This window comes from Oncorhynchus keta, chromosome 18, assembly GCF_023373465.1.
Source record: "Oncorhynchus keta strain PuntledgeMale-10-30-2019 chromosome 18, Oket_V2, whole genome shotgun sequence".
In the NCBI taxonomy this organism is placed as follows: Eukaryota; Metazoa; Chordata; class Actinopteri; order Salmoniformes; family Salmonidae; genus Oncorhynchus; species Oncorhynchus keta.
Window position 1 is genome coordinate 55,094,656 of NC_068438.1, and position 11,463 is coordinate 55,106,118.

The window sequence follows — 11,463 nt, forward strand, 5'->3', positions numbered from 1 at the left end:
AACATCTGACTCTGAGCTCTAGGTTATCATGTTAATATCAATGACTCTGAGCTCTAGGTTATCATGTTAACATCTGACTCTGAGCTCTAGGTTATCATGTTAACATCTGACTCTGAGCTCTAGGTTATCATGTTAACATCTGACTCTGAGCTCTAGGTTATCATGTTAACATCTGACTCTGAGCTCTAGGTTAACATCTGACTCTGAGTCTGAGCTCTAGGTTATCATGTTAACATCTGACTCTGAGCTCTAGGTTAACATCTGACTCTGAGTTCTAGGTTATCATGTTAACATCTGACTCTGAACTCTAGGTTATCATGTTAACATCTGACTCTGAGCTCTAGGTTAACATCTGACTCTGAGTTCTAGGTTATCATGTTAACCTCTTGCTCCTACCTGACACTGAGCTCTAGGTTATCATGTCCCTCTGATCTAGACATCTGGAAATGCAACATCTGACTCTGAGCTCTAAATCATGTTAACATCTGACTCTGAGTTAAAAACTCAAACTCTGAGCTCTAGGTTAAAACATCTGACTCTGAGCTCTAGGTTATCATGTATTGACTCTGATCTAAAATCTGACTCTGAGCTCTAGGTTATCATGTTAACATCCAGGCAAACATCTGACTCAGATTTTGTTAAAATGCTCTGAGCTCTAGGTTATCATGTTAACATCTGACTCTGAGCTCTAGGTTATCATGTTATAGCATGTCTGACAGCTCTAGGTTATCATGTTAACATCTGACTCCACAGGACTCTGAGACTAGGTTATCAAAGGTTATAATTAGCATAGTCATGTTAACATCTGACTCTGAGCTCTAGGTTATCATGTTAACATCTGACTCAAATAAAATATAAAACATTCATTACCTTTGACCATCTTCTTTGTTGGCATCTGACTCTGAGCTGTCCCATAATCACTATCTGACTCTGAGCTCTTTTCATGTTAACATTAAATCGGCTCCATGTTAACATCTGACTCTGAGCTCTAGATATCGATCTATGAAGACATCTGTCTGAGCTCTAGGTTATCAAACATCAAAAAAACATACTCTGAGCTCTAGGTTATCATGTTAATATCAATGACTCTGAGCTCTAGGTTATCAGTTAACATTTTTTCTAGGTTAATGTTAAATCTGACTTGACTCTAGATAAACTTTCAGGTTATCAAAACACTCTGTGAGCTCTAGGTTATACTTTTGTTATCATGTTAATATCAATGACTCTTCTAGGTTATCAGTAACATCATCTAATAACATGTTACATCAAATTGAGATCTACATCTGACTCTGGCTCTAGGTTATCATGTTAACATCTGACTTGAGCTCTAGCATGTCATCTGACTCTGAGCTCTAGGTTAATAATCTGACTCTGAGCTCTAGGTTAAATCTCAAGCTCTAAAAACATACTCTGAGCTCTAGGTTATCATGGACTCTGAGCTCTGAACAAATGAGCTTTATCATGTCTCTGACTCTGAACTCTAGGTTATCATGAACATCTGACTCTGAGCTCTAAACAAACATCTGACTCTGAGGCAAACATGACTCTGACTGTTGAACATCTGACTCTGGAACATCTGCTGTAGGTTATCATGCAACATCTGACTCTGAGCTCTCAGCCCTGACTCTGAGCTCTAGGTTATCATAACATCTGATTTATTATCATGTGGTTCGCTAGGTTATCATGTTAACATCTGACTCTGAGTTCTAGGTTATCAACATGACTCTGAGCTCTAGGTTATCATGAACATCTGACTCTGAGTTCTAGGTTATGGATATATCTGATCTTCCATTTTCAGACTGAGCTCTAGGTTATCATTTCATCTGACTCTGAGCTGTAGGTTAACATCTGACTCTGAGTTCTAGGTTATAGTCAACATCTGACTCTGAGTTCTAGGTTATTTAAATCTGACTCTGTTTTATAAACATCTGACTCTGAGTGTTTATCATGTCAACATCTGACTACTCTAATTATCATGCATATGACTATATTCCTGGTTAACATCTGAGCTGAGCAGGGCGCATGAAATCAATGACTCTGCGCTCTAGGTTTTTTAACAGAATGTTCTAGAAAACATCTAGGGGGTTATCATGTTAACATCAGGACTCTGACTCTAGTTATCAGTAACATCTGACTCTGAGCTCTAGGTTATCATGTTAACAATGTATGCACTGACTCTGATGACTGTAAGTCTGACTTTGGCATGTTAACATCTGACTCTGAGCTGTAAACATCTGACTCTAGCTCTTTATATTTATTTTTATATTTAACACCTGACTCTGAGCTCTAGGTTATCATGTTAAAATCTGACTCTGAGCTCTAGGTTATCATGTTAACATCAATGACTCTGAGCTCTAGGTTATCATGTTAACATCAATGACTCTGAGCTCTAGGTTATCATGTTAACATCAATGACTCTGAGCTCTAGGTTATCATGTTAACATCTGACTCTAAGCTCTAGGTTATCATGTTAACATCTGACTCTGAGCTCTAGGTTATCATGTTAACATCTGACTCTAAGCTCTAGGTTATCATGTTAACATCTGACTCTGAGCTCTAGGTTATCATGTTAACATCTGACTCTGAGCTCTAGGTTATCATGTTAACATCTGACTCTGAGCTCTAGGTTAACATCTGACTCTGAGCTCTAGGTTAACATGTGACTCTGTCTTACAAAATGTTTCACTTTGGAAACTCAAGACAGTTCCCACGCGTTCCCCTTCAATCCCACCCCTGACAATCTCATGTTGGATTTGAACATGTAAACAAAATGTCATTGTTGTTTCATTGTCTCTTTCTGTTGTGTTTCAGGACAAAATCAATAGTAGCCAGGATCTGTTTAACCGTCATCTAACCAGACCACCACCAGACTATAAACAGCCCCGAGGAATGGTCCAACCTACAGGCCTTTTCACAGGTACATCATTCATTTCAATCATTCATTGCTTCCATGTAAGAAGGAAAAAAACAGTATTGGCTCTTAATGGTGTTCCATCATTGTTTGTGTCTGTATGAGCCAATCAGAACAGGATCCTAACAATCTTTGTGTATTCAGGTATGAGTTCTTCCCAGTCGTTGTCGACCAACGGGTCTGACCAGAGTGACCTTCTATCCATGTCCTGCCACATGCCCAGCGGCCCGGGATCCAAGATGACCCCTCCTCCCACGGACTGGAGGTTTGGAAGAGGCCCCCACACTCACCAGATCCAACAGCACAACAACCAGACCAAGATGGGACTCGGAGTCGGAGGAGGACTCAACCAAAACAAGTCCAGGTTCCCTGGTCCTCCCAACGGCCAGGGTAATGGGTTTGAGGTGGGTGGTCTTACCAGTGTACAACATCCCTCAAGGACATCAGTAGGCCAGCAGGGTGGAGGGATGCCCAGTCAGGGGCAGGGTCTCGGGCTAGGGAGTGTGATGGGCTGGCCTCCTGGAGCTAAAGCTCCCATCATGGTCCCTGGGACTCTCGGGGTAAGGCAGCCCCCGAACTCGCTCCAACCACAGGGTGCCCATTCCCAGTCTCAGCTCGACATGTCCAGCCACCAGTACCCTCCTGGCCCCCGGCACATAGGCCCTGGCCCACCCAACCAGGTGGCACCAGAAATTGGCATGCTGCCTCTGAACCCAGCCCTCCGCAGCTCCACCACCACCACCAACCCCAGACCCAACCAACCCATGATGCCTCCTCTGCCAGGGCTACCAAGCCTCAACCAGGCCTCTCCGGAGCAGAGGGTTCCCGCTGGGGGCAGCACCATCGGGGTCTTCCCACCACATAACCACAACCCTGGGGGAAGCTACCAGACCCAGAACAGCCGGGCTGTTAACCGACTGACCTTTGAATTCCTCCAGGAGGGAGACAACACCGTCCCAGGGATCAACACTGACTCAGACTTCATCGACTCGCTGCTGAAGTCTGGATCCGGCAACGACGACTGGATGAAAGACATCAACCTCGATGAGATCCTGGGCAGTCACTCATAAAGTGACCTCGATGAGATCCTGGGCAGTCACTCATAAAGTGACCTCGATGAGATCCTGGGCAGTCACTCATAAAGTGACCTCGATGAGATCCTGGGCTGTCACTCATAAAGTGGGATGATGTGGGTTTGCATAAATAGGGCCCAGAGTTTTTCCATGCAGCTCTCATGAATTGGGGTTCATTCCAGAAAGTTTTTCTGTAGAACAATTCCACAGAATTGGTGGCCAGTTTTTCAATCAAAACATTCCATAGAATTGGGAGCGCCGGTCAGGAGTTTTTCCAGGTTAGATGGGCCATGTGGTGTGGAAAAACTCCTGGCCTTAATTATAGGCTCCAACTAGAGCCAGGAGCTCCTCCCTCTTCTGGTCAAGATAAACTCCAGGACTCATCCATAAAGACTGATAACTGCAAACGCAGAACTTTCCCCATACAGAGACTATGGATGGCCTTGCATCCCAAATGGCACCCTATTCCCTTTATAGTGCACTACTTCTGACCAGGATCCATAGGGCTATGGTTGAAAGTAGTGCACTATATAGAGAATAGGGTATCATTTGAAACACAGACCATGAATGGCCATGAGTCAGAATTCACCTAAAGGGATTACATTTGCAAAGCTATAATGTAATTTTGTAAACCCAATATATAATTTGATATCTAATTGTACTTTTTGTGTATTCCTGTGAAGAAATATATATTCTGTATAATAATATTTTAGTACATCATAAAGGTTCATTGAATAAGAAGATTCTGTGACAGCGTCTTGACCTGATTCTGAATATATTCTATCAAACCTTTCTCTTTTCATAACATGGGTATCGTCCAAAAATGTCACCCTATTCCATACATAGTGCACTACCCCGTCTTCATTATGTAGGGGATAGGGTGTCATTTCTGACACAGATATGGGAGGTAGTGTACTGCTAGTGACTAGAGCCATGTGGGCCCTGTAATACATGGGGTAGAGGGGTCCAACCATGGTCAAATGTGAACAGGAAGTGGCTGTCATACTTCCAGACTTTGTCCCAAATGACGCCGTAAGTTCCCTTTTATTACCAGTATGCTCTACCACATAATGTTCTGGTCAGAAGTAGAGTACTGTAGTAGGGAATAGAGCGTCATGGCAGGATATACCTCCCCTTTTATTACCAGTATGCTCTACCACATAATGCTCTGGTCAGAAGTAGAGTACTGTAGTAGGGAATAGAGCGTCATGGCAGGATATACCTCCCCTTTTATTACCAGTATGCTCTACCACATAATGCTCTGGTCAGAAGTAGAGTACTGTCGTAGGGAATAGAGCGTCATGGCAGGATATACCTCCCCTTTTATTACCACATAATGCTCTGGTCAGAAGTAGAGTACTGTAGTAGGGAATAGAGCGTCATGGCAGGATATACCTCCCCTTTTATTACCACATAATGCTCTGGTCAGAAGTAGAGTACTGTAGTAGGGAATAGAGCGTCATGGCAGGATATACCTCCCCTTTTATTACCACATAATGCTCTGGTCAGAAGTAGAGTACTGTCGTAGGGAATAGAGCGTCATGGCAGGATATACCTCCCCTTTTATTACCAGTATGCTCTGGTCAGAAGTAGAGTGCTGTCGTAGGGAATAGAGCGTCATGGCAGGATATACCTCCCCTTTTATTACCAGTATGCTCTGGTCAGAAGTAGAGTGCTGTCGTAGGGAATAGAGCGTCATGGCAGGATATACCTCCCCTTTTATTACCAGTATGCTCTGGTCAGAAGTAGAGTGCTGTAGTAGGGAATAGGGTGTCATGACAGGATATACCTCCCCTTTTATTACCACATAATGCTCTGGTCAGAAGTAGAGTACTGTAGTAGGGAATAGAGCGTCATGGCAGGATATACCTCCCCTTTTATTACCAGTATGCTCTGGTCAGAAGTAGAGTGCTGTCGTAGGGAATAGAGCGTCATGGCAGGATATACCTCCCCTTTTATTACCAGTATGCTCTACCACATAATGTTCTGGTCAGAAGTAGAGTGCTGTAGTAGGGAATAGAGCGTCATGGCAGGATATACCTCCCCTTTTATTACCAGTATGCTCTACCACATAATGCTCTGGTCAGAAGTAGAGTACTGTAGTAGGGAATAGAGCGTCATGGCAGGATATACCTCCCCTTTTATTACCAGTATGCTCTACCACATAATGCTCTGGTCAGAAGTAGAGTACTGTCGTAGGGAATAGAGCGTCATGGCAGGATATACCTCCCCTTTTATTACCACATAATGCTCTGGTCAGAAGTAGAGTACTGTAGTAGGGAATAGAGCGTCATGGCAGGATATACCTCCCCTTTTATTACCACATAATGTTCTGGTCAGAAGTAGAGTACTGTAGTAGGGAATAGAGCGTCATGGCAGGATATACCTCCCCTTTTATTACCACATAATGCTCTGGTCAGAAGTAGAGTACTGTAGTAGGGAATAGAGCGTCATGGCAGGATATACCTCCCCTTTTATTACCACATAATGCTCTGGTCAGAAGTAGAGTACTGTAGTAGGGAATAGAGCGTCATGGCAGGATATACCTCCCCTTTTATTACCACATAATGCTCTGGTCAGAAGTAGAGTACTGTAGTAGGGAATAGGGTGTCATGGCAGGATATACCTCCCCTTTTATTACCACATAATGTTCTGGTCAGAAGTAGAGTACTGTAGTAGGGAATAGAGCGTCATGGCAGGATATACCTCCCCTTTTATTACCACATAATGCTCTGGTCAGAAGTAGAGTACTGTAGTAGGGAATAGAGCATCATGACAGGATATACCTCCCCTTTTATTACCAGTATGCTCTACCACATAATGTTCTGGTCAGAAGTAGAGTACTGTAGTAGGGAATAGAGCATCATGACAGGATATACCTCCCCTTTTATTACCAGTATGCTCTACCACATAATGCTCTGGTCAGAAGTAGAGTGCTGTAGTAGGGAATAGAGCGTCATGGCAGGATATACCTCCCCTTTTATTACCAGTATGCTCTACCACATAATGCTCTGGTCAGAAGTAGAGTACTGTCGTAGGGAATAGAGCGTCATGGCAGGATATACCTCCCCTTTTATTACCACATAATGCTCTGGTCAGAAGTAGAGTACTGTAGTAGGGAATAGAGCGTCATGGCAGGATATACCTCCCCTTTTATTACCACATAATGCTCTGGTCAGAAGTAGAGTGCTGTAGTAGGGAATAGAGCGTCATGGCAGGATATACCTCCCCTTTTATTACCAGTATGCTCTACCACATAATGCTCTGGTCAGAAGTAGAGTGCTGTCGTAGAGCGTCATGGCAGGATATACCTCCCAGACCCATCGTGGTGTTTCATGTTTTGAATGATGATGCTGTCTCAGGTGTTTGTTATATTTACCACAGACACTTTACTCATCATGTTATTTCTACTTTTCTGGCGTATCGCCTGGGACTGGTTTGAACGGCCACATCTGAAACCATTGATTTTTGATCTTTGATCTAATATTTAATAATCTTATTGGGAGAAAAAAATATATACGACATTATAAACAATCTAATGAATAAAAATGTTTTTAAATAAAGAGCCTTTGTACTTTCTGTTCCTGGAAAGATCAGGATTATTTAGAGAGCTAAATATTGGAAGAAATTAATTTGTTTAAAACTGTTCCAACTATTGTCTTTCTCTCTCTCTCTCTGAGTCAACTACTACTAGCTGTAGCTTATGCTTTCAGTACTTTCAGTACTAGATTCATTCTCTGATCCTTTGATTGGGTGGACAACATGTCAGTTCATGTTGCAAGAGCTCTGATAGGTTGGAGGACGTCCTCTGGAAGTTGCCATAATTACTGTGTACGTCTATGGAAGGAGGGTGAGAACCATGAGCCTCCTAGGTTTTGTATTATTGTCAATGTACCCAGAGGAGGACGGAGGCTAGCTGTCCTCCGACTACACCATGTTGCTACCCAAAAGAATGCTGTTTAGGCTGTAGACCTTCTTTGCAAAATAGTGTGTTTTAATCAACTATTTGGTGGTGTGATTATATGTCGTATAAAAAACGTTCCCATTACAAATATAGATATAGAGGACAGAGAACAGCTTTCTTAGACTCAACAACTCTGAAGCAATTATCAGCAGACAAAAAAATAATCACTAAAAACAGTTCACCCAAGAGAACATATTAGATGCTGTTAAAACATTCGCATGGAGAACCAGGAATGGATAGCTTCCACATAGAATACTATTCAACATGTTGGGACACAATAGCCCCCATATTTACACAAATGACAACACACATGTCACTCAATTTAGTACTTCCTAGTTCCGTGTATCAAACAGCTATTTCAGTCATATTAAAACCAGGAGAATCTGGAGTCCCCTGCTGATTATAGACCCATAAATGTAATAAATTATGACCATAAAATAAAAAAAAAACTTAGAAACAAGGTAAACGTCTCTTACCAGACTCGGTCAATAAAATAAGGTTTAGGAAAAATAGACACAAACATACAAGAACATGTTTCAGTTTAAAATAAAAAAGATCAAATCAAATGTATTTATAAAGCCCTTCGTACATCAGCTGATATCTCAAAGTGCTGTACAGAAACCCAGCCTAAAACCACAAACAGCAAGCAATGCAGGTGTAGAAGCACGGTGGCTAGGAAAAACTCCCTAGAAAGGCCAAAACCTAGGAAGAAACCTAGAGAGAAACCAGGCTATGTGGGGTGGCCAGTCCTCTTCTGGCTGTGCCGGGTGGAGATTATAACAGAACATGGCCAGGATGTTCAAATGTTCATAAATGACCAGATATATCTATAGATTGATTAGTAATGGCTGTTAATTTTCTATTCAAAGCTTTGGAAACGTTGTACTTTCCAGCAGAAATAAAACATTTTATAAAAAATATTGTATTAATGTCCTAAACCAAAAATATACACAAATAATACATTCTCTGATGACATTTCTTTTGGAAGAGGCACAAGACAGGGATGTCCCCTCTCCCCCCTCCTGTTTTGCACTGGCAATTGAACCGAAAATAATCAGATCGGACGTAACAGGTATTGGTAAACATGAATAGCAACTAAACTTATTTGCAGATGATCTCCTGATACATCTGACCAATATTGAAAACACAATTTTGCTAAAAATATTTTCAGAATACTCTAGTCTCAGGATATAAAATAAACGTAGGACAACGGAATGGATCCCAGCCAGCGACCCCAAAAAACAACTTTGAAAAAGGGGAAAACGAAGCAGTCTTCTGGTCAGACTCCGGAGACGGGCACATCGTGCACCACTCCCTAGCATTCTCCTTGCCCATGTCCAGTCTCTTGACAACAAGGTTGATGAAATCCGAGCAAGGGTAGCATTCCAGAGGGACATCAGATACTGTAACGTTCTTTGCTTCACGGAAACATGGCTCACTGGAGAGACGCTATCGGAGACGGTGCAGCCACTTGGTTTCTCCACGCATCGCGCCGACAGAAACAAACATCTTTCTGGTAAGAAGAGGGGCGGGGGCGTATGCTTTATGGTTAACGTGACGTGGTGTGATCATAACAACATACAGGAACTCAAGTCCTTCTGTTCACCTGATTTAGAATTCCTCACAATCAAATGTAGACCGCATTATCTACCAAGGGAATTCTCTTCGATTATAATCACAGCCGTATATATTCCCCCCCAAGCAGACACATCGATGGCTCTGAACGAACTTTATTTGACTCTTTGCAAACTGGAATCCATATATCCGGAGGCTGCATTCATTGTAGCTGGGGATTTTAACAAGGCTAATCTGAAAACAAGACTCCCTAAATTTTATCAGCATATCGATTGCGCAACCAGGGCTGGAAAAACCTTGGATCATTGCTATTCCAACTTCCGCGACGCATATAAGGCCCTGCCCCGCCCTCCTTTCGGAAAAGCTGACCACGACTCCATTTTGCTGATCCCTGCCTACAGACAGAAACTAAAACAAGAAGCTCCCGCACTGAGGTCTGTTCAACGCTGGTCCGACCAATCTGATTCCACACTCCAAGACTGCTTCCATCACGTGGACTGGGATATGTTCCGTATTGCGTCAGACGACAACATTGACGAATACGCTGATTCGGTGTGCGAATTCATTAGAAGGTGCGTTGAAGATGTCGTTCCCATAGCAATGATTAAAACATTCCCAAACCAGAAACCGTGGATTGATGGCAGCATTCGCGTGAAACTGAAAGTGCAAACCACTGCTTTTAATCAGGGCAAGGTGACTGGAAACATGACCGAATACAAACAGTGTAACTATTCCCTCCGCAAGGCAATCAAACAAGTAGAATCTCAATTCAACGGCTCAGACACAAGAGGTATGTGGCAGGGTCTACAGTCAATCACAGATTACAAAAAGAAAACCAGCATCGTCACGGACCAGGATGTTTTGCTCCCAGGCAGACTAAATAACTTTTTTGCCCGCTTTGAGGACAATACAGTGCCACTGACACGGCCCGCAACTAAAACATGCGGACTCTCCTTCACTGCAGCCGACGTGAGGAAAACATTTAAACGTGTCAACCCTCGCAAGGCTGCAGGCCCAGACGGCATCCCCAGCCACGCCCTCAGAGCATGCGCAGACCAGCTGGCCGGTGTGTTTACGGACATATTCAATCAATCCCTATCCCAGTCTGTTGTTCCCACATGCTTCAAGAGGGCCACCATTGTTCCTGTTCCCAAGAAAGCTAAGGTAGCTGAGATAATCATGAAGTGCTTTGAGAGACTAGTCAAGGACCATATCACCTCCACCCTACCTGACACACTAGACCCACTCCAATTTGCTTACCGCCCAAATAGGTCCACAGACGATGCAATCTCAACCACACTGCACACTGCCCTAACCCATCTGGACAAGAGGAACACCTATGTGAGAATGCTGTTCATCGACTACAGCTCAGCATTTAACACCATAGTACCCTCCAAACTCGTCATCAAGCTCGAGACCCTGGGTCTCGACCCCGCCCTGTGCAGCTGGGTACTGGACTTCCTGACGGGCTGCCCCCAGGTGGTGAGGGTAGGCAACAACATCTCCACCCCGCTGATCCTCAACACTGGGGCCCCACAAGGGTGCGCTCTGAGCCCTCTCCTGTGCTCCTTGTTCACCCACGACTGCGTAGCCACGCACGCCTCCAACTCAATCATCAAGTTTGCGGACGACACAACAGTGGTAGGCTTGATTACCAACAACGACGAGACGGCCTACAGGGAGGAGGTGAGGGCCCTCGGAGTGTGGTGTCAGGAAAATAACCTCACACTCAACGTCAACAAAACTAAGGAGATGATTGTGGACTTCAGGAAACAGCAGAGGGAACACCCCCCTATCCACATCGATGGAACAGTAGTGGAGAGGGTAGTAAGTTTTAAGTTCCTCAGCGTACACATCACAGACAAACTGAATTGGCCCACCCACACAGACAACATCGTGAAGAAGGCGCAGCAGCGCCTCTTCAACCTCAGGAGGCTGAA

At 43.7% G+C, this 11,463-nt stretch overlaps 1 protein-coding gene across 1 annotated transcript in view; it reads left to right on the top strand.

Moving 5' to 3' along the window:
* LOC118383960 (mastermind-like protein 2) overlaps positions 1–8,581 on the top strand; it is a 59,547-nt gene extending 50,966 nt beyond the window's left edge. The window contains exons 4-5 of the mRNA XM_052468919.1: positions 2,812–2,917; positions 3,056–8,581. Of these exons, the coding sequence (XP_052324879.1) occupies positions 2,812–2,917; positions 3,056–3,981 (1,032 nt within the window). The 3' untranslated portion in view covers positions 3,982–8,581. The remainder of the gene's footprint in view (positions 1–2,811; positions 2,918–3,055) is intronic.
* The last annotated feature ends 2,882 nt before the right edge of the window (positions 8,582–11,463 follow it).